The 22,774-nt window shown below is 60.0% G+C and overlaps 1 protein-coding gene across 1 annotated transcript in view; it reads left to right on the forward strand.

Annotated features, from left to right (window-relative positions):
• Positions 1 to 22,774, forward strand: part of MARK4 (microtubule affinity regulating kinase 4) — a 53,667-nt gene that overhangs the window by 24,893 nt on the left and 6,000 nt on the right. The window contains 13 exon segments of the mRNA XM_065570689.1: positions 2,540 to 2,737; positions 3,198 to 3,272; positions 4,443 to 4,491; positions 5,621 to 5,686; positions 6,767 to 6,837; positions 7,989 to 8,045; positions 8,425 to 8,661; positions 9,243 to 9,362; positions 11,189 to 11,288; positions 11,733 to 11,842; positions 20,703 to 20,859; positions 22,179 to 22,342; positions 22,344 to 22,394. Of these exon segments, the coding sequence (XP_065426761.1) occupies positions 2,540 to 2,737; positions 3,198 to 3,272; positions 4,443 to 4,491; positions 5,621 to 5,686; positions 6,767 to 6,837; positions 7,989 to 8,045; positions 8,425 to 8,661; positions 9,243 to 9,362; positions 11,189 to 11,288; positions 11,733 to 11,842; positions 20,703 to 20,859; positions 22,179 to 22,342; positions 22,344 to 22,394 (1,455 nt within the window).

The raw sequence follows: 22,774 nt of genomic DNA on the forward strand, positions 1-22,774 counted from the left end.
TGAAGAGAGTCCAGGATACAGACCTTAACACACTCAAAACCACCTTCATCAAACAAGGACACTCCACCAGGGAAGTAGATCACACACCATGGAACAGGCAGAAATAAATCCCGCTCTGACTGCACACCTCTAGTTGTCACCTACCCCACACAGGCACCCATATGGTAACTACAATCCTTACTCGATGGGGCCCCCACTCTGAAAGAAATCTTTCCCGAACCCCCTCTTCTGGCCTTCAAACAACCCCCCAGCCTCTCCAAGATCCTCATCAGAGGCAAGCTCCCCACAGAGCAGGACCCACCAACTCAAAGCAGCACCAGATCCTGCCAGAACAACAGATGCAAAACCTGCAGCCGTATCTCCACCATAACACACCTTTCCAGATCCATGGATCCTACACGTCTATCACAACATGTGCACTAAACGCCCCAACAACTACTGTGCGGGTGAAGCCAGACAGTCACTGCGCTCTCGAATGAACTCACAGAGGAAAATGATAAAAGACAAAAACACCCTTGGCTGTGGGTGAACACTTTTTTCACGGCATGGTGACTCTTTATGTGAACTCTTTCCTCATCCTCAAAGGAAACTTCCTCAACACTTTTGAAAGACAAGCCTGGGACCTTAATTCATAACTTTACTAGACACTAAAAGTCATGGTCTCAATAAGGACACTGAGTTTATGGTTTATTACAATAATCTGTAACCCACTAACCTCCTTTTTGTCCTACGGCTACGTGAGTGTTAACAGGAGGGGCCGATTTGTGGGGTGCTGGGGGATGGTGCCCAGCCTGTGGTGCTGGCCCCCCTGTGGTGCTGGGAAGGAGATGTTGATTTGCAGGGCTGAGGGGTGCTGGAAGGAGGTGCCCAGCCTGTGGGGTGCTGGGAGGTGGTGCCTGGCCTGTGGGACCATGGGGTGCTGAGCGCTGGGCTCCCCGTGGCGGTGGGCTCCCCGTGGCGCTGGGGGGGTACCCGGCCTGTGGGGCCGTGGGGTGCTGAGCAGTGCTGGGAAGGGGGTGCCCAATATGTGGGGCCTTGGGATGCTGGGAAGGAGGTGTCTGGCCTGTGGGGCCGTGGGGTGCTGAGTGCCTGGCCCCCCCGTGGTTCTGGGGGGGGGCACCCCTGATCTGCAGGGTTTGCTGCCGGTGTCCATCTGTGAGCTCCTGGTGCCAAGTTGCTCTGAGCTGTCTGAGCTCATTAATGTGATTGGCTCCTTGGGCCTGGCCCGCTCGGGACAGCAGCTCTGAGAGCACAGGGGCATTCAGGGCACATTGGTGGGGGGGCCGTGAGGGGCTCAGGCTGGGATTTGGGGGCACCTTTACTGCACCAATATAGCGAGCTTGTAGTACTGAGGGACAAGGGCTGTGAGGGTTGGGGGGGACAGCAGCGCTGTGTGGGGAGGGGCTTTGTGTTGTGTGGGGGCAAGTGGCAGGTCTTGAGAGGAGGTGGGGGGGCTGTGGCAGGTATGAGGGGGCGTGGGGGAAGGCAGGAGACGCTCCTGCTCTCTGGACTCTCCTGTTATTGCTCGCTGACGGGAGAATCGATGGAGTCTCCTTGAAGCTGGTGCGGGCTGCAGGACACGGCAAGGGCAGCAACTCTGAGCAGGCTGGGCTCAGTGTCACCCCTGCAGGCAGCCTCCCCTGCAGGGCCTGCTGCACCTCCCACAACCGCCTGCCCAGCACTACCCACCCCTGCTCCTCCAGCTGGGCCTGGCCCCAGTGTTCAACGGGGGGGTTCCGGCTGCTGGGCCGGGCCTGGTGCCCCGGGCGGTGCCCGACCCCAGGGCTCGGTGGGGGAGGGCGGTTCTTGCTGCTGGGCCGGGCCTGGTGCCCCGGGCGGTGCCCGACCCCAGGGCTCGGTGCGGGAGGGCGGTTCCGGCTGCTGGGCCGGGCCTGGTGCCCCGAGCGGTTGCCCGACCCCAGGGCTTGGTGGGGGAGGGTGGTTCTGGCTGCTGGGCCGGGCCTGGTGCCCCGAGCGGTGCCTGACTCCAGGGTTCAGCGGGGGGGCTCTGACCGCCGGACCACCCGCTCAGCAGCTTCCCTGGGGTACTCCTGATCCTGTTCCCAATTGGCCAGTGCCCAGGAAGGGGGGCTGGGGCGGGGGGGCATGGAGGGCATCTTCCTGCCCTCCCTGTTGCCATGTGTGATGCCATCATCCTAAGGCAGGATCCGGTTGGTTCTGGTAGCACAGTGACTCCTCCGCCCCATTGGGCTTTCCTGCTCAGCCGGGCACATGGCACTCGGGGCTGGGGAAATCATGGGGCTGGGCCCTGCCCCCCAGGCCCCTGTGCTGACTTATCCCAGCTGTTGGGTGGCAGCAGCGTGCCTTCAGCCCAAACTCTGCACTAGCCCCGGGAGGGGAGTGAGGTCTGGTGGTTAGAGCGGGGAACTGGGAGCCAGGACTCCTGGGTTCTCGCCCCAGCTCTGGCAGGGGAGTGGGGCCTGGTAGTTATAGCAGGAGGCTGGGAACCAGGACTCTTTCCCCGCAGCGCCCGGTGTCCCCCTGCCCCCAGGTGACGCTGTCTCTCCCCCCCCCGCAGCACTCCACCCTGGCCAGCAGCCGCTCGGAGAAGGGCTCATCGTGGTCCAGCCGGTCGCTGGGTGCGCGCTGCCGGAACTCCATCGCCTCCTGCACCGACGAGCAGCCCCACATCGGCAACTACCGACTCCTCAAAACCATTGGCAAGGGCAACTTCGCCAAGGTCAAGCTGGCCCGGCACATCCTGACAGGCAGAGAGGTGAGGGTGCGGGGGCCATAGGTCAGCACTTTGTGGGGGTGGAGGCTATGGGGTGGCCATGGAGCAGCACTCCAGTGAGGGCGGGGGCCATGGGGCAGCACTCCAGAGGGGTGAGCAGAGGGCCATAGGGCAGCGCTCCAGGGAGGGCAGGCAGGGGATATGGGAGGGGGAGAGCGGGGGACGTGGGGAGCCATGTGGCAGCACTCCAGGGAGGGTGGGGGATGTGGGCGGGCTCTCTGGAGTAGTGTAAACTTGGGGGGGGGGGTGCACAGTAGCTCTGGAGTCCACTGGAGATCTCCAAGGGGGGGCACTGGGAAGAGTGGGGAAGGCTGAGGTGTCAGGTGCTGCTGGAGGATAGCACAAGTGCAGATGGGGCAGGGGAGCGGAGGGGCGTATGGGGCACACAGAGGGAAGTGGGGGGGCGCAGGCACTGAGTGCCCTAACCCCCCCCCACCCCCAGCCAGAATCTGGTTTGTTTGTAGGTTGCAATAAAATCATTGACAAGACGCAGCTGAACCCCACAAGCCTCCAGAAGGTGAGTGTGAGCGGTGGGGGGAGTGGCCCCCACTCCTTGCAGGGGCTGGCAGCCCCATGCCCTGGGGAGGGGGCAATGTCCAGGCTGGGGCCTTGTTGCTGGGGGCTGGGCCTGGAGGGACAGAGGAAGCCAGGTCTGGGACTGGCAGGAGGGGCAGCCGCTCCAGGCCACCCTGGATGGGGGTCGCCCCCCACCTCCCGCTGGCCGCCCGCAGCGCAGCTCCGACGCCAGCGGCTGGGTTCCCAGGCTCCACAAAGAGCCCATTGTGCTCCGGACGTGGGGGGGCGGGGGGGGGGGGCGCTCTGGCCCTGGCCTTCGCGTTCCCCATGCCCGCGACTTCCTCACTGTGCTTCCACCGTGAGCTCGGGTCCCATCCCCAGCGCCACCCCCAGCTACCCTGGGGACACATCCCCCCCCCGCCCAGTGGCCCCCTGGGGCACCTGCCCTGCCTTGCACCTCTCCACCCAGCTAACCTGGGACACCCACCCTGCCAGGCACCTGCCCCCTTTTCCCATCCTCCCCAGGGCACCTGCCCTGTTCCTGTCCCCCCCACCCCAGGACACTCCCAGCCCCAGTTCCCACTGGCTGCCCCAGCCCCTGGCATTGACACAGGCTCCCCTCCCTCAAATCACTGCTCTAATTAGCACCCAGAGGCCAGGCTGGTCGCTGTGGTAACAGACACTCCAGAGGCATCTCCAGGGGCTGCTAATTAGTAGCGTTGAATTCCGAGGTCAAAGGAGCTGCGGGTGGGGAGCAGATTAGAACAAACCCCTGAGCCAGCCCATCCCCTGCCATAGGGTCAGATCAGAGCCAGCGCTCCCCTGAGGGGAAAGAGTGCATGTCCCATTCCCTGTCCCCCTCAGCCACTCGCCAGCTGTGGGTCAGATCAGAACCGGCGCCCTCCAGAGGGGAAAAGGCCCTGTGTCCCATTCCCTGTCCCCCTCAGCCACTCGCCAGCCGTGGGTCAGATCAGAGCCGGCGCCCTCCAGAGGGGAAAAGGCCCTGTGTCCCATTCCCTGTCCCCCTGAACCAGTTGCTTCCCTGTCGTGGGGCCGGATTGGAGCTGGTGCCCCCTAGAAGGAAAGGCCCGGGGGGCTAGAGGTTGTGAGGAGGGAGCTGTGAGGCTGCCTGTTAACATCCCCCCTCCCCGCGTCTCTCTGCCCCCTGCAGCTCTTCCGGGAAGTGCGGATCATGAAGGGACTGAACCACCCCAACATCGGTGAGCTGGGGTCCGGGGGTCTGGCTCTGGGGCTCAGCGGCACGGTGGCGATGGGGCCTGAGCAAATGGCAGTCCCGAATGCCCCTTCCTCCACCCTCAACTGCCCCTGCTAGTTAAGGGGATCCAGACCCTGGCACCTCTGCAGGTCCCTCAACTACAGGGGTCAGAACCCTGCCATGAGGGTGTGGGGGGAGGGTAAGGCCCCTCTCATGAGGGTGTGTGGGGGGGACATCAGGGGAGGGGCAGGCCCATCCCATGAGGGGGGCAGGCCTGTCCAGTAATGGGTCTGGGGGAAGGGAGGGGCAGGCCCATCCTATGAGAACGTTTGATGCAGGCGTTGGGTGGGAGTCAGGCTGTCCTGTGGGGACATTGGGGGGGGGGGGGGTCAGGCCCTGCCTGTGAGGGTGTTTGGGAGGGGAGATCAGGCCCATCCTGGGAGGGTGTTTGGGGGACTGTGACCCATATATTTCAGAGGAGGGTCTAGCACACTCCGTGTGAGTGCAGAGGTTCTGGTCTGTGGCAGTGCGGCCGTGGGCGCGTCTGCCATCTCCCGGCCGGCGTGTGGGGCTGTCTGCAGGCTCCAGGGCGTCTGGGAGCGAAGCGGGCGCTGGACAGGGCAGAGCTGTGGAGGGAGCAGACAGGGGCAGCAGCAAGGGGTAGAGTGAAGGCTGGCGACAGTGCAAACCTTCCCCGAGTATTTCCAGACGTTGGGACTGGGTCACCCCACCCCCCTTTGCCCCAGCTGCCCAAGGGCGGGAGCTCTGGAGTGCAGGGAATCGCTTCAGGGCCCGGGCAGCACCTGGCAACAGAGCTGAGGGGTTTGCCTGGGAATTTCCTTCTTTTTGCCATGACAGATCAGAGCTGTCTCTGCAGTGTCATGGCCCCCAGCCCTCTGGAAGGGGTCCATGCTATGCTGCGAAGGGCGTTTTCAGAGACACCACTCCCCAGCCCACCCTGTCCACACTGCCAGGAGCTAGGGGCACTGGGACTTGCACAGGGAGCGAAGATGCTTCCAGCCTCACCACGGGAGAGACCCGGACCAGGGCCCCAGCGGCAGGCACCACCTGGGCTGTGGGGCTCACTGGGTGAGGTCGGGAGCTGAGCCATGACCCGTGTCTCTGTGTTACAGTGAAGTTGTTTGAGGTGATAGAGACGGAGAAAACACTCTACCTGGTGATGGAGTATGCCAGCGCTGGTGAGAATGCCCCCCTGCCGCACCGGCACCCCCCTGCCCCTGCACTGCCATCTGCTCCCCCAGGCCTGTGCCCCCTGCAACCCTTGGGTGTGTCTGTGCCGCACCTGGAGCTCTGGACCCCTCTGCGTTCCCACACCCCTTCCCTGCATGGCCCCCAGATCCCTCTGCCCCGCTCACTGCCAATGTTCTACAGGCCCCCCAGCCTGCCCTGGGGTGCAGTCTGGCCCTGTGACCCACTGAGCCTGTGGGTAGCTACGGGAGCCAGCCTGGCCCAGCACCCCAAAGGCCTCCCCAGCAATCACAGCCTGGGGAGATAGGCAGGTGGCCTGCCTGGCATGTCCCCACCCTACCCCTCCCAACCACAGGTCCTGCCTGGCATATCCCCTCCCCATCCCCGACCAGGGCCCCTGCCCAGTGTGACCCCCCCCCCCCCCACACACACACAGTTCCTTTTGACCAGGGGCCTGTCTGGCATGACATGCCCCCACTCCCTCCTGACCAGGGTCTCTGCCTGGTGTGAGTCCCCCCACATCCCTGCCTGACCAGGGATTCTGCCTGGCGTGATGGGCCCCCTTCCCCCCACAGCCCCTCCTGATCACAGGCCCTGCTTGGCTCCCCCCATGCTGCTAAAATTATCCTCGCTCGGTTTAAAATAAACCAAGCCACCAGGCCCCTGCAGGTGCCACCCACCTGGCAGCTGCCTCCCTGGCACAGGCTGGCACTGGGAGCCAGGCGGGGGGCGTACACATTCCCACCCGTTCCAGTGGCTCCTCGGGCGACTCCCATCTGTGCCTGCGGGCTGGTGCCACCTGGGCTCAGGCTCATCCCGCAGTGGACGCTGCAGGGGGCGGCTGGGCGAGCCAGAGGCCGCTCTTGGGGAATGTGTGGGGTCTCCATGCCCCCCATGTCCTGCTGTAATGGACCCCCCGGCAGGAAAGCTGCATTCATGAGACTGCGGCTGTCCAGCAGGGGCACATCTGTCCAAAGCCCCTTCACCCCAGCCTTCCTCCTGGCATCGGGTTCCCTGGCACTACCCCCTGCCACTACCGACTGCTCCTGACAGCACCCCCTCCCCCCCAGGCGAAGTCTTCGACTACCTCGTGTCACACGGACGGATGAAGGAGAAGGAAGCCCGGGCAAAATTCAGACAGGTCAGGACAGAATCGGGAAAGGGGAATGGACCAGAGCCCTGACCACCATCAGCAGGGGGTGCTGTGGGGAGCAGGGTGGGAGTTCTGCACCCCAGCCCCTGCCCTGTTGGGCACGTCACTGTAGCTCAGGGCGGGGTCTCTGGTCAGCTCTAGTCTGAGGGATGGGGGTCTGTGTGCTCTGTGCGTGTGTGTGTGGGGGCTGTGTGTTTTGTGGGGAGGGGCTGCTGGCTCTGCACGTGGGGGCTGCGTGCTCTCTGGGGGGGCTGTGCTGATGGCTCGGGGGGGCTGCGTGCTCTGTGTGGGGGGGGGCTGCGTGTTCTCTGGGGGGGCTGTGCTGATGGCTCGGGGAGCTGCGTGCTCTGTGTGGGGGGGGCTGCGTGCTCTGTGGGGGGGGCTGTGCTGATGGCTCAGGGGGGCTGCATGCTCTGTGTGGGGGGGGGGCTGTGTTGATGGCTCGGGGGCTGTGTGCTCTGTGTGTGGGGGGGGCTGTGTGCTCTGTGTTTGGGGGGGGCTGTGATGATGGCTCTGGGGGGCTGCATGCTCTGCATGTGAGGGGGGGCTGTGCTTCTGACTCGGGGGGGGGCTGCATGTTCTGTGCCTGTGGGGGGGGACCGCGTGCTCTGTGGGTGAGGTGGTGGCAGCACTGCGTTGCTGGCCGTGGTCTATGGGGTGAAGGCTGAGTGGTGTGTGTGGAGTGGGGGGTGGGCAATGGAGGGTGGAAGGGCTGTGCTGCTGACCGTCTTGTGCAGGGAATCTCAAACTGGGGGTCATGAGTTATTACATGGGGGGTCATGAGCTGTCAGCCTCAATCCCCAAACCCCACTTCACCTCCAGCATTTATAATAGTGTTAAATATAAAAAAGTGTTTTTACTTTGTAGGGGGGGGGGGGTTGCACTCAGAGCCTTGCTGTGTGAAAGGGGTGAGATGTGTGTGTGGTGGTGCGGGGGGGGCGGGGTTAAGGGCTCCCTGCTGGGAGCTGGCCTGGAAACCCAGGTGGGCGCTTCCTTCCCAGCCATCGATCCCTGGCAGCAGGGCACTCACCTTACAGGGGCCGTTCCCCTCCTGGGGGGGAGCGGGGGTGGGGGGAGCGATGGGGGGCAGAGGATGGCGTCAGTCGCTTCGCTGCCCTCACTGCCAGCTCTGCCCCCAGATCGTCTCGGCCGTGCACTATTGTCACCAGAAGAACATCGTGCACCGAGACCTGAAGGTGAGTCACCCCATCCGGGTTCTGCCCCTCCCCCTGCCCAGGGCACTGCCCGAGCATCCCCCCGGCCCCCGATGTACTTCCCCTCCCCCAGCCCTGGGCACTGCCCGAGCATCCCCCCGGCCCCCCGTGTACTTCCCCTCCCCCCAGACAAACACCAGACCTGAAGGTGAGAGCCCCAGCACCCCTCCCCCTTGTTCCCTCCCTCCCAGGCACTGCCCCTATCCTCCCACCCCCTCCCCCCGGCTGTGGGGGTGGGGGCCTGACCCTGACGTACCCCAACTCCCGCTCAGCTGTGGGTGGGGCTGGACCCTGACGTACCCCAGCCCCCGGGCTGTGGGGGCGTGGCCGGACCCTGCTGTGCCCCCCGTCCCCCCCCCAGGCGGAGAACCTGCTGCTGGACGCCGACGCCAACATCAAGATCGCCGACTTCGGGTTCAGCAATGAGTTCACGCTGGGCTCCAAGCTGGACACGTTCTGCGGGAGCCCCCCATACGCCGCCCCCGAGCTCTTCCAGGGCAAGAAATACGACGGGCCCGAGGTCGACATCTGGAGCCTGGGCGTCATCCTCTACACCCTGGTCAGCGGCTCGCTGCCCTTTGATGGGCAGAACCTCAAGGTGGGTGGGTGGGGGGATGGGGGGCATGGGGCACACAGGGATGGAGGGGTCCTGGGGGGACATGGGAATGGAGGTATCTGGGGTCCTGGGGGAGATATGTGGATGGGAGGTGTCTGGGGGTCCTGGGGGAGACATGGGGATGGGGGTGTCTGGGGGTCCTGGGGGAGACATGGGGATGAGGGGGTGTCTGGGGGGGACATGGGAATGGGGGGGTGTCTCAGGGGGGTGGGGGTCCTGGGAGTGTCGGGGGGCATGGTGGCAGGGCCAGCACTTAGCCCAGCAGAAAGGCAATCTCTAGGTCGGGCGGTGTTTTCTGCAGGGCCTTGTACCCCGCATCACAGAAGGGGCTCTGGGCCCCTGTAGCCAGAGCCTGCCCTTTCCCAATTGCCTGGGCACAGAGCTGGGACCTGCGAGCAGAGCCCGGTCCCTGACTCACAGCGGAGTTGACCCTCCATTGTATGGAGAGGGGGAGTGGGGCCAGCTCCTAGCCAAGTCCCTGGGGATGGCTCGGCAGGTCCCGGGCAGGCAGGGAGGCTGGCTGGGGGAACCCTGCCTGACTTGCCCCTCCCTCGTCCCCCCAGGAGCTGCGGGAGCGCGTGCTGCGAGGCAAGTACCGCGTCCCCTTCTACATGTCCACAGACTGCGAGACCATCCTGCGCCGCTTCTTGGTGCTCAACCCTGCCAAGCGCTGCACCCTGGAGGTGAGAGCCCCGGGGAGAACTGGGACCTCGTGGCATTCCCCTGTCATGGACCCACAAGGGCCGGTCTGTGCTCAGTCCCTTGGGTGGGCCGGACCCCAAGGATCCCCAGTTTTGCAGGGCCAGGCCCATGGCCTCCAGGACTGCGAGATTGGGCCTTGGGCTCCCGCGACCCCGGCTCCCTGAAGCAAGTCCGTCCCGGCCACTGGCTTTCTGGACCCTCCCATCAATCTGGGTCGGTTACGGCCAGTCCTGAACAACCGATTGGCAGCCCCCAGACAGTGCGGTGACCCAGCCCCGCCTCTGCCCCCGGAGTAACTGTTTAACCCTTTACACCCTGTGCAGAGCAGTGCAAAGCCCAGAGGGAAACTGAGGCACACAGGGGCATCATAAAAGTATTACCAACATTCCCACTTCCTCACCCTGCCGCTCCTGTGCTCCGTGGCCCCATTTACCCGCCCCCCGACTCTGTCCGTGGAGCTGGGACTCCATCCTTGCCCTCTGCCCTGTGCCCCCCGAGTGGCAGCAATCCCCACGGGGGCGAGCTCTCATTAAGCTGATGCTGCCTGCGCGGGGCCCTGCCTGACGCTGTCTCCCCAATGACTGTAATTAGTGTAATTGACTCAGGGGATAATTACAGGGTGTCTGGGACCCAGGCAGGCTCCGTGCAGCCCCCACAGAGCTCAGCTCCCTGGGCGGGGTGGGGTCTGCGGAGCCTGCAGGGAGGGGAGGTGCAGCTCCCACAGGCCCATGGGGGCTCCTTGGGGGCCAGAATTTGGGCTCCCGGGCTCCCTGCCCCACAGCAGTGGGGATGGGGCCCAGGTGCACTGGAAGGAGTGCGCTGAGCCCTTTGTCTCTATTCCTGGTCTGCAGCTCTGTCAGGGGTGGGGGGCTGCCCAGTGGGAGCACCTGGTGGGAAGACACAGCCTGTTCCTCAGTGGGGAGATGCAGGCTGTGTCCTGAGGGGTGCTGGGCGGGGAGACTCGGCTCCTGTCCCAGTGGGGGGTGGGGGTATGATGGGTGCCTGGCAGGGAAAGACAGGCCTTGTCCTGGGGCAGGGGCAGAGTGATGGGTGCGGGGCAGGGAGACTTGGCCCCTTCCCATGGGGGGGTGATGGGTGCATGGCGGGGGGAAGGCACAGCCCCTGTCCCGGTGTGTGGGGGGGTGATGGGTAAGTGGCAAGGGACAGATGTGTCCCCTGTTCCGGTTGTGGAGGGGGAGGAGTGCGTGGTGGGGAGACATGGCCCCTGTCCTGGTGCGGGGCTGTGTGTGTGTGTGATGGGTGCATGGTGGGAGGCAGACATGGTCCTGTCCCGGTGTGGGGGCGGGGTGGGTGCGTGGCAGGGGGGAGACACGGCCCTTGTCCGGGTTGTGTGTGTGGGGGTGATAGGTGCGTGGTGGGAGGCAGACGTGGTCCTGTCCTGGTGTGTGGGGGGGAATGGGTGCGTGGCAGGGGGGAGATACGGCCCTTGTCCGGGTTGTGTGTGTGGGGGTGATAGGTGCGTGGTGGGAGGCAGACGTGGTCCTGTCCTGGTGTGGGGGGGGGAATGGGTGCGTGGCAGGGGGGAGATACGGCCCTTGTCCGGGTTGTGTGTGTGGGGGTGATGGGTGCGTGGTGGGAGGCAGACGTGGTCCTGTCCTGGTGTGTGTGGGGGATGGGTGCGTGGCATGGGGGAGACACGGCCCTTGTCCGGGTTGTGTGTGGGGGGGGGGGTGTTGGGTGCGTGGCCGGAGGCAGACGCGTCCCTTATCCCCATGGGAGGGGGAGGGGTGCTTGGTCTCAAGATCAGGGAGGCCCGAACCCCTCTGATCTGTCCTGTCTCTCTCAGCAAATCATGAAGGACAAATGGATCAACATCGGCTACGAGGGCGACGAGCTGAAGCCCTACAAGGAGCCTGAGGAGGATTTTGGGGACACCAAGCGCATCGGTGAGGGCCCAGGGCCCTGCTGTGCTGAGTGGGCACCATTGCTTGGACCCCGATAGCCAAGGGGGGGACGCCCGTCAGGGGATCATTTGCCCGCAGTCCCTCTGGGGTTCAGGGAGGGGCTCTGCTTGGCGCCGGCTTGGGGAGGGCTCACTGAAGTGGCCCAAGCTGACTGGCTGTGGGACAGAGTGAGGCCACAGCCTCGACCCTTGTCCGACTCCCCCCAGGGCAGCTGCACAGGGTCCCAGGGCCGGGACGTGGCCCCTTCATTCCAGCCCCCACAGGGCTCAGTAGTACCTGGGCAAATGGGTGCTGCCCATGGGCCCAGCATCTAGCCCAGGGGACACGGGGCTTGTGCCATCCGGCGGGGGCTGGGCACCGCATGGCACCTGCCCCGGGGGAGGGGGGGTGTTTGTGCCAGAAGTGAATCCATCCCCTCTCTCCCAGAGGTGATGGTGGGAATGGGATACACCCGCGAGGAGATCAAGGAAGCCCTGAACAGCCAAAAATACAACGAGGTCACGGCCACCTACCTCCTGCTGGGCAGGAAGAACGAGGTGAGTGCGGGCCCAGGGGAGCCTGGGGTCTGATCTGGGGGTGGGGAGGATCCGTGGGGAACCTGTGACGCTTTTGCCCCCCGGGATGCAACCTGGAACTGGGGTATCGCTGAACCCTCTGTCTCACCAGCCTGGGCTCCCTTTTAAGTGATTATAAGTAACAGCATACAGATCAAAGTACGTTACCATAAGAAATCAAACAAAACCGCAATCCAAGTTCTCTGAACTGGCTAGGATTAGATAGTTAGATAGTACAAACTGTCCGCCCAGCTTCCCTGCACAGGCAGGCTTCCTTCTTTCCTGCCTGGGACCCCCCTTCCCCTGTTCAGTCTTTGTTCCTAAGGAGTTTTGTTGTAGCGGGAGTGAGGCACCGCGTGTTGAAGTCACTTCCCCCTTTTACAGTTTATTCCATGTGGAAGGAACTTCTTTGTTTCAAGCCAAGCTCCCAACCCAGTTTGTGGAAAAATACAGGCACTAAAATGGAGTCCAGTGTCACCTTATCTAGTCACATGCTTCGATGAGTCATGGCAGCCATTACTCATTCGCTGACTGAAGCGTCCACAGGTGAGGATAAGCTTTTCCCATGGCCCGTTGTCTTTGTTGATGGGCCATTCCACTTGGACAGGCCAATCCCAACGTGCTGGCTAGACTGGATGTAAAGCTCTGTGGGTGTTATCCCACAAAGGAGCAAACACATTTGAAAGACAGGTGCATAGTTATTTATAACTCCAAATACAAACACGATGCATACAAATAGGATAATCATATCCAGCAAACCATAACTTTTCCATTGACACCTCGCATGATATATTTTGTACAAGATGCATCGTAATTATATTCTAACCATACCATAATCATAGCACTATGGGGTGCGGAGTGTCACAGAGCCGTGCACGTAAGAGTGGCCAGACCAATGGTCCACCTAGCCCAGTAGCCGGTGCCAGGTGCTTCAGAGAAAATGAACAGAACAGGGTAATTGAGTGATTCATCCAGTCCCACCTTCTGATAGTCAGGGATTTAGGAACACCCAGAGCATGGGGTTGCGTCCCTGGTCAGCTTGGCTAATAGCCATCCATGGGTCTATCCTCCATGATTTTATCTTGTTATTTTTGAACCCAGTTATGCTTTTGGCCTTCACAACATCCCCTGGCAGAGAGTTCCACAGGTTGACTAGGCATTGACTTCCTTATGTTTGTTTTTAACCTGCTGCTTATTAATTTCATTAGGTGACCCCTGGTTCTTGTGTTATGTGAAGGGGTAAATAACACTTCCCTATTCGCTTTCTCCACACCAGTCACAATTATAGACCTCTGTCACAACTCCATAGTTCAAATATGAACAGTCCCTGTCTTTCTAATCCAGGGGTAGGCAATCTATGGCACGCATGCCGAAGGCGGCATGCGAGGTGATTTTCAGTGGCACTCACACTGCCCAGGTCCTGGCCACCAGTCTGGGGAGCTCTGCATTTTAATTTAATTTTAAATAAAGCTTCTTAAACATTTTAAAAACCTTTTTTACTTTACATACAACAATAGTTTAGTTATATATATTATAGACTTATAGAAAGAGACCTTCTAAAAACGTTAACATGTATGACTGGCACGCGAAACCTTAATGAGAGTGAATAAATGAAGACTCGGCACACCACTTCTGAAAGGTTGCCGACCCCTGTTCTAATCTCTCCCCATGCAGAAGCTGTTCCATTCCCCCTCGTCATTATTGTTGCCTTTCTCTGTACCTTTTCCAACTCTAATATATCTTTTTTTGAGATGGGGTGACCAGAGCTGCACACATTAGTCAAGGTGTGGGCGTACCATTGATTTATATAGTGCCATTGTGATAGTTTCTGTCTTATTATCTATCCCTTTTCCTAATGGTTCCTAACATTCTGTTAGCGTTTTTGACTGCACGTCGAGTGGATGTTTTCAGAGAACTCTCCAAGATCTCTTTCTTGAGTGCGAACAGCTAATCTCAATGCCATTATTTTGTATGAATAGTTGGGATTATGTTTTCCAATGTGCATTACTTTGCATTTATCAAAATTTGAATTTCATCTGCTATTTTGTTGTCCCAGTTTAGTGAGGTGCCTTTGTAACTCTTCGCAGTCAGCTTTGGACTTAACTATCTTGAGTAATTTTGTATCATCTGCAAACTTTGCCACCTCACTGTTCGCCCCTTTTTCCAGATCATACGTTGAACAGCACTGGTCCCTGTACGGATCCCTAGGGGACCCCGCTATTTACCTCTTTCCACTGTGAGAACTGACCATTTATTCCTACCCTTTGTTTCCTGTCTTTTAACCAGTTACTGATCCATGAGAGGACCTTTCCTGTCATCCCAGGACTGCTCACTTTGCTTAAGAGCCTTTAGTGAGGGAAGCTTTCTGAAAATCCAGGAACACTATATCCACGGGATCACCCTTGTCCTCAGGCTTGTTGACTCCCTCAAAGAATTCTAATAGATTGGTGAAGCATGATTTCCCTTTTACAAAACCCATATTGACTCTTCCCCAGCATATCACGTTTATTTATGTGTACTTTACTATAGTTTCAACCAGTTTACCCGGTACTGAAGTTAGGCTCACTGGCCTGTAATAGCCAGGATCACCTCTGGAGCCTTTTTAAAAATTGGCATCACATTAGTTATCCTCCAGTCATCTGGGACAGAGGGCTGATGTAAGCAATAGGTTACATACCACAGTTCTTCGAGTGATGGTCCCTATTCTCTTCCGCTGAGGGTTATGCACACATGCCATGCATCCAGAGCCGGTAGTAGTGTCCCTTGGTCCACACATGCGCACTTGCTACACCTCATGTTTTGTCTGAGACGATAAAGGGCAGGGTGGGCTGACCATGCCCTCAGTTCCTTCTTATCGCCGCATGGTCCAAATCAGAGTTTCTGCTGTTCTCTTGTCTCTTGTGATGCCCTTTCTAAAACGCAGGGGGGAAAAGATGGTTTTCTACCCGTATGTGGTTAGTATTTTTGTTGGTTTTACAGTAATTGAGTTTTTAGGATTGTTAGGGACTTCGGGATGCCATTCTACCGGTCTCCCTGCTCTCCCCCCTCACCCTCCCCAGCAACCAGGCCTGGGTACTGGGTTATGCTGAAGACATCGGGGTTCAGGATCTGTACTCCTGCCATCACTCATCTTGGTCACTGATGAGCTAAGTGCTGCCTTTACTGCTTGGGAGAAGCCCGTGTTGCTTCCAGGTGCCGTATCTGCCTCTCCTTCCCAAGCCATACCCGGGCAGGCCGGGCTCTCCGCCTCGAGAACCACCTCATGGAAGTCGCCATGAGACCGCAGTCAGACCCCGGCCGGGGACTGCCCCCACAGTACATCAGCCTGAGAAACCCAGGAGTGCACCTCCTGCCTTGGAGACCCAGTCCGGTTCCACTCGTACCAGTGCTATGGACCCATGCCTAGTTGTGAGGCTGAGACGCATGTGCATAACATGGCAGTGAGTCTTCCTCCAGGCCCCAAAAGGACATATTTTCACATAACCATCAGCTTTGTTTTTTCAAAGCCGCAGTGTGGGGTTTTGTGCTGACGAAAGGGGGGGGGGGGGCGGCGGGCAATGCCCCATGCCAGCACATCACGCACTGCCCTGCCAGCCTGGCTCAGCCGACCTGCCCATAGGAGAACCAGGGCTTAGCCCCCAAGGCTGGGGCACCCTGCACGGGGCACAGCGCTGCTTCAGGTCTGGGAGATCTGGGTAGGGGACCCCAGTGCCACCAGGCAGCGTCCCCCTCGTAGGGGTGTCTGACAGTGCAGCGCCCCAATGCACAGGGCAAGCAGAGCCCAGCTCACCCCTATCCCAGAGGCTGTGGTGCGTGGTGCAGACAATGAACGTCACAGGACGCAGACGGAGCGCAGGGTCCACCCCTCCTGTAACGTTGCTATGACAATCCGGTTTCCACCGGCTCAGTGGCAGTACCCTCCCTTTCCCCCGCAATAGAGCCGTTAGTGCCTTGCTCATGACGAGCACGTGACAAAGGGACTTGGATCCCTCGGGAATCGAGAATGCACATCAGCATGCTGGAGCTTTGGGCAGTGCGGAGGGCGTGCCGCGCATTTCTCCATCCATTCACTCCCGTTATGTTCTCATCCCCACCACCATTAATTACATCAACAAGCAAGGGGCACGCAGTCACCAGCGCTCTGCGCGGAAGCGGTTTGTCTGTGGCCTTGGTGCATCGCCCACGAGATCCTGTTGTCGGCAGCCTCTCTCCCCGGGACTCAGACCGTGATTTCAGACTCTCTAAGCAGGCAATTCACGGGCGCTCCACGACACCGTGGTTGCCCACATTTCTACTTGCGGGGAGACTCCAACCACCTCCACAGGGGATGGAAGGCATGGAGTCCTCTTCGCCTCCCATGCCAACAGCAAGGCACCCAGTACCTCCCAAGGCAATGCCCTAGTCATCCACTGGTCAGACCAGATCAATTATACCTTTTCTTCCCTACTGCTCCTGCCACATGTTCTACACAAGATCGGACAGGAGAGGACCACAGTCATTCCGCTCGCTCTGTTCTGGCCTCACCAGTTCTGGTTTCTCTCCTTCTCCACATGTCAGTGTGTCCCCCGCTTCCACTGCCAATGTTCCCAGAGCTGCTCGCACAACATAGAGGCAGGATCAGGCATCCCGTTCCACAGATGTTCCCCCTAAAAGCTTGGGTTTCGGGTGAGCATCTTCGCTAGAATGGGACTGATTGTTGGCAGGGCAAGACATCCTCTCTAGTAGCAGGAAAGAGGCCACAAGGCTCCTATCGGGCCAAGTGGAAGCATTTCCCCTCAAGGGCCCGGCAGAAGAGGTCTTTCCCCTGAGAACATGGACATTCCCCTTCTTCTGGACTGCCCTCTGTCCCTGAAGGCGTCAGGACTCGCACTCAACTCCATCAAGGTGCATGTAGCCGCTATCCATGCCTTCCATCCCCTGTGGAGGGGCACTCTGTCTTTATGCGCCCCTTGACTAGCAGGTCTTGGAAGCGCCTCCTATGGACTTACCTGCCCATTCAACTCGTCGCTCCCAATGGGACCTCAACCTTGTCCTCACGACATTGATAATCACCCTTTGAACCTCTGGACTCCTGCTCTCTGTCTCTCCTTTCCATGAAGGCCGCCTTCCTGGTAGTTATTACTTCCGTGAGACTGGGGGCCATGACAGTGGATCCCACGTTCCATAAGGACAGGGTTTCTCTGCGTCTGCACCCCATGTTTCTGCCAAAGGTTGTATCCTATTTTCATGTCAACCAACCCATACGCGTACCTGCCTTCTTTCCGAAACCTCGCACCTCAGCAGAGGAGCAACACCTTCACTCCTCGACCGTTTGGCAAGTCCCCTAGACTGTTTATGGTGATAGCTGACTGGATTAAGGGGCAGGCGATCTCCACACAGAGGATCTCTAAGTGGGTTTCGGCGCACATTACGCTCTGCTATTGGTTGTCAGGACTGTCTCTGCCCCTTGAGATGCAAGCCTATTCCACAAGAGCACAAGCATCGGCTACGGCCACGTTTCACGACGTGCCGCTTACAGACATGTGGGGTGGCCCCGTGGAGCTCGGTACGAACCTTCTCTTTCCTTCAAGATGTGTGGTCCCTATTTGAATTCCAGTCCCACGCTCCTTCCCCTCTGCTGCGGATCTGTGCGACTTGCAGTGGAGAGAAGGAACTGAGGGCGCAGTCAGTCCACCCTGCCCTTTATCGCCTCAGACCAAACCATGAGGCGGAGCAAGGGCACATGCGCGGACCGACAGATGCTACTACTTCCAAATCTCTGGCTCGGACACATGGCGCATGCGTCTAATCCTCAGTGGAATACAGATAGGGACCCCACATCTCAAAGAACCTCCAGTTACTGGTAAGTAACCTTGTGGCAGTTCTGCGATTTCATATTTGAGTTCCTTCAGAACTCTTGGGTGATACCATCTGGCCCTGGTGACTTATTACTGTTTAGTTGATCAATTTGTCCCCAACCCTCCTCTATCGACATCTCAATCTGGGACAGTTCCTCAGATCTGTCCACCTAAAAAGAATGGCTCAGGGGGTGGGAATCTCCCCTCACATCCTCTGCAGTGAAGACTGATGCAAAGAATTCATTTAGCTTCTGCACAACGGCCTTGTCTTCCCCAAGCACTCCTTTAGTCCCTCCATTGTCCACGCGACCCCCACGGATTGTTTGCCAGGTTTCCTGCTTCTGATGTGTTTGACGTTTATTTTTTGGCTGTTTGTGTTTTTTGCTAGATGCTCTTCAAATTCGTTTTTTGGCCTTCCCAGTTACACTTTTACACTTGCCTCGCCAGAGTTTAGGCTCCTTTCTGTTTCCCCTCAGTAGGATTTTTAAAGATGTCTTTCTTGTCTCTAACCATTCTACTATTATTCTGCTGGGTTAACCATGGGGGCATGTTTTGGTCCACTTCCCGATTGGGGGCGTGGGGCAGAGTATACATACTAGTTTGAGCCTCTGTGATGGTATTTTGAAGGCAGGGTTGAAATGTGCCAGCGATTCCGAAACTGGGAAGGGCGCAGCAACCACACGGGGACAGCTGCCAGCTCCACGCCCTGCAGCCAGATCTTGGCTGCAGGGCCAGAGGGGTGGCTGGGGGCTGGCGTGGGAGGGGTGTCACGGAGTCACAGGGGCTGGTCTGTTCACCAGTCTGTGATCAGTCTCTGGGGAGTGACCCCCTGTCATGCACCGTCCCCTTCCACTGCTGCATGATGCTCCCAGGAGTGTCACAGAGCCTCTGGCAGAGCAAGATAACTGGCTCTGTGGATGAGGGGGAAAGCAGTGGATGTGTTAGTCCTTGACTTTAGCACAAGCTTTTGATACGGTCCTCTCCCACAGTATTCTTTGCCGCCAAGTTAAAGAAGTATGGGGCTGGATGAACTGGGACTGTAAGGTGGATAGAAAAGCTGGCTAGATCGTCGAGGTCTCAACGGGGTAGTGATCAATGGCTCCATGTCTAATTGGCAGCCGGTTTCAAGCGTGAGTGCCCCAAGGGTCAGTCCTGGGGCCGGTTTTGTTTAATATCTTTATTAATGATCTGGAGGATGGTGTGGACTGCACTCTCAGCAAGTTTGCAGATGACACTAAACTGGCGAGGAGTGCGTAGATACACTAGAGGGTAGGGATCGGATACAGAGGGACCTAGACAAATTAGAGGATTGGGCCAAAAAAAACCTGATGAAGGGTTCAACAAGGGACAAGTGCAGATTCCTGCACTTAGGACGGAAGAATCCCATGCACTGCTACAGACTAGGACTCCGAATGGCTAGGTAGCAGTTCTGCAGAAAAAGGACCTAAGGGGTCACAGTGGACGAGAAGCTGGATATGAGTCAACAGTGTGCTCTTTGTTGCCAAGAAGGCTAAAGGCATTTTTGGCTGTATAAGTAGGGGCATTGCCAGCAGATCGAGGAATACTGTGTCCAGTTTTGGGCCCCACACTACAAGAAGGATGTGGAAAAATTGGAAAGAGTCCAGTGGAGGGCAACAAAAATGATTAGGGGTCTGGAGCACATGACTTACGAGGAGAGGCTGAGGGAACTGGGATTGTTTAGTCTCCAGAAGAGAAGAATGAGGGGGGATTTGATAGCAGCCTTCAACTACCTGAAGGGGGGTTCCAAAGAGGATGGAGCTCGGCTGTTCTCAGTGGTGGCAGATGACGGAACAAGGAGCAATGGTCTCAAGTTGCAGTGCGGGAGGTCCAGGTTGGATATTAGGAAACACTATTTCACTAGGAGGGTGGTGAAGCACTGGAATGCGTTACCTAGGGAGGTGGTGGAGTCTCCTTCCTTGGAGGTTTTTAAGGCCCGGCTTGACAAAGCCCTGGCTGGGATGATTTAGTTGGGAATTGGTCCTGCTTTGAGCAGGGGGTTGGACTAGATGACCTCTTGAGGTCCCATCCAACCTTGATATTCTATGATTCTATGATTCTAAGGCAGCCATGTGTTAGCGCCTGGCTCCCGCCTCTGACCGGCCTGGATCAGGGCAGAGGCCGAGGCTAGGCCAGAGACCAGCCTGGCCGAGACTGAGGAGCCAGCCAAGCAGGGACGGCTCCCTCCCCCATCCCACTTAGCACTCCAGGTCTGGGCTCCTGAGCTCCTCCAGAAGGCAGCCGGTATCCCAGCCCCTGAGCCCTTGTTCCCAGGCCTGCCAGCTGGGTGTCTTGCTGCACTTTGGGGATGGTTCATCCTTTGGCGGGATCTCTGTGTTGCTGGACCCACCGTTGAGCCAGTTCTTCAATGGCTGAATTCGTTCCCCCAGGCAGCCAGCTATCCCCTCCACACATGCACACTGTTAACCCTTTTGCAGCCACTGGGCAGCCGTGCAACATACAGAGGGAAACTGAGGCATGCCTCAACTTCATAGAACCATTACAGAAAACTTCCACTTCGTTACCGAGGGCAACTCGGGGGAGTCCATGGCGGGGTCTGGGCTTGGGGAGCAGCGCCCAGGAGTGGGCCCAGGAGACCAGGGGTGACTGACCAGGCAGCAAACAGGACACGGCCCCCAGGTTTCTCTCCTGGAGGGGGCTGTGGCTCAGGCTCCCTTCTCCAAACTGGGCCGGCCCCAGCCCTGGTGCAAAGGCGAGAGGGGAGCAGCCCCCGCTCCTGTTAGGCAGGGGCTCCCCTGGCTGACATGGACCGCTGGCTGGCCTGGGCAGCACGCTCCGTGCTGGGTGTGCGCTGGCTTGGCAGCACGGCATGGCGGGTTGGCCACAGGCGCAAAGGAGCTGGCTCTAGGGGGCGCCCTGGGATCACCTTCCACCTCTGGCCAGCGCCACCCACCTGGACTCCAGCCAGCGCCTAGGTGCAGGGCAGGGTTGCCCAGGCGGGGGTAACTGGTGTCCTCTCTCGGCAGGTGGAGGGGAGTGAGTCACGCACAGGCAGCAGCCTCTCCCTGGCCCGGGTGCGGGCACCCAGCGAGGTTTCCAACGGCACCAGCAAGTCGTCCTCCCATGGCAAGAGCCAGCGCAGCTCTTCCACCTACCACCGGCAGCGGCGGCACAGTGACTTCTGTGAGTGCCAGGCTGCCCCACTCAGCCCCTGCGCACAGCAGCGGGCCCCTGTATCCTTAGGGCTGCTGGGCACCTGCTGCGCAGAACCCCATGGGGCACCAGGGTGAAAGGGTAGCTGGGCGCCAGGTGCTGCCCGGGGGTTCTGGGGAATGGGTACAGAGGGCTGTGGGGAGTTCAGGGGAGAGCTCGGGGCTGTGGGGAGTTCAGGGGGATGGGAGTGGGGAGTTTGGGGGAGTGGTCAGGGCAGTGGGGGCTGGAGGGAGTTCAGGGGGATGGGAGTGGGGAGTTTGGGGGGGGTCAGGGCAGTGGGGGGCTGGAGGGAGTTCAGGGGGAGGGGTCAGAGCAGTGGGGGGGCTGGAGGGAGTTTTGGGGGAGGGGAATGGGGAGTTCGGGGTGGGGTCAGGGCAGTGGGGGCTGGAGGGAGTTCAGGGGGATGGGAGTGGGGAGTTTGGGGGGGGTCAGGGCAGTGGGGGGCTGGAGGGAGTTCAGGGGAGGGGTCAGGGCAGTGGGGGGCTGGAGGGAGTTCAGGGGGAGGGGTCAGGGCAGTGGGGGGCTGGAGGGAGTTTTGGGGGAGGGGAATGGGGAGTTCAGGGGAGGGGTCAGGGCAATGAGGAGCTGTGGGGAGTTCAAGGGAGGGGTCAGGGCAGTGAGGAGTTGTGAGGAGGTCAGGGAAGGGGTTAGGGCAGTGGGTGGGGGAGTTCAGGGGAGGGGTTAGGGCAGTGTGGGGGCTGTGGGGAGATGGGAATGGGGGGGCCAGGGGGGGTCAGGGCAGTGAGGAGCTGTGGGAAGTTCAGGGGAGGGGTTAGGGCAGTGGGTGGGGGAGTTCAGGGGAGGGGTCAGGGCAGTGAGGAGCTGTGGGAAGTTCAGGGGAGGGGTTAGGGCAGTGGGGGGGGGAGTTCAGGGGAGGGGTCAGGGCAGTGTGGGGGCTGTGGGGAGATGGGAATGGGGAGTTCAGGGAAGGGGTCAGGGCAGTGAGGAGCTGTGGGAAGTTCAGGGAAGGGGTTAGGGCAGTGGGTGGGGGAGTTCAGGGGAGGGGTTAGGGCAGTGGGTGGGGGAGTTCAGGGGAGGGGTTAGGGCAGTGTGGGGGCTGTGGGGAGATGGGAATGGGGGGCCAGGGCAGTGAGGAGCTGTGGGAAGTTCAGGGGAGGGGTTAGGGCAGTGGGGGGGGGAGTTCAGGGGGACTGTGACTGAGTAAAACCCTACGGGAGAGCAAGGTGGAGCCCCCAATGCCAGTCAGCCCCGCCTGCTGCCTCCTCTACCCAGTCTGGGCAGCAGCCAAGGCTCCTAGGCAGGATGTCAGAGCTATCCCCTGCCCGCAGGTGGCCCCTCGCCGGTCCCCATGCACCCCAAGAGGAGCCCCACGAGCACCGGGGAGGCAGAGCTGAAGGAGGAGCGGATGCCCTCGCGTAAGGCCAGCTGCAGCGTGGTGAGCAGCGGGCGCGGGATCCCCCCCTCCAGCCCCATGGTGAGCAGCGCCAACAACCCCCAACAAATCAGAGATCCCCGACCGGCGCAAGGACAGCACCATCAACACGGTGAGGGGGTGTGCAGGGGCAGGGGGAAGGCCCCAGGTTGGACAGTGGGGGTGGGAAAAGGGACAGGCAGAGGGGCTGGCAGGAGGGGTAGGCCAGCTGGGCCGGGTGACAGGGTGGTTTGTGCCCCAGGGGATGGGCAGTGGGACGATTTGCCATGGGGAGTGGCAGGTGCCCCCAGGGGATGGGCAGCGGGGCAATTTGCCATGGGGAGTGGTGGGTGCCGCCGGGGGATGGTAGCAGGGCAGGGTGCTGTGGGGAGCGGCGTGTGCCCCCGGGGGACGGTCAGGGTACCTCAGGGAGTGGTGTGTGCCATGGGGTATGGGTGGTAGGGGTGTGTGCCGGGGGAGTGGCATGTGGCCCAGGGGAAGGGCCTGTCTCCC

Source organism: Chrysemys picta, chromosome 17 (genome assembly GCF_011386835.1).
Source record: "Chrysemys picta bellii isolate R12L10 chromosome 17, ASM1138683v2, whole genome shotgun sequence".
NCBI lineage: Eukaryota > Metazoa > Chordata > Testudines > Emydidae > Chrysemys > Chrysemys picta.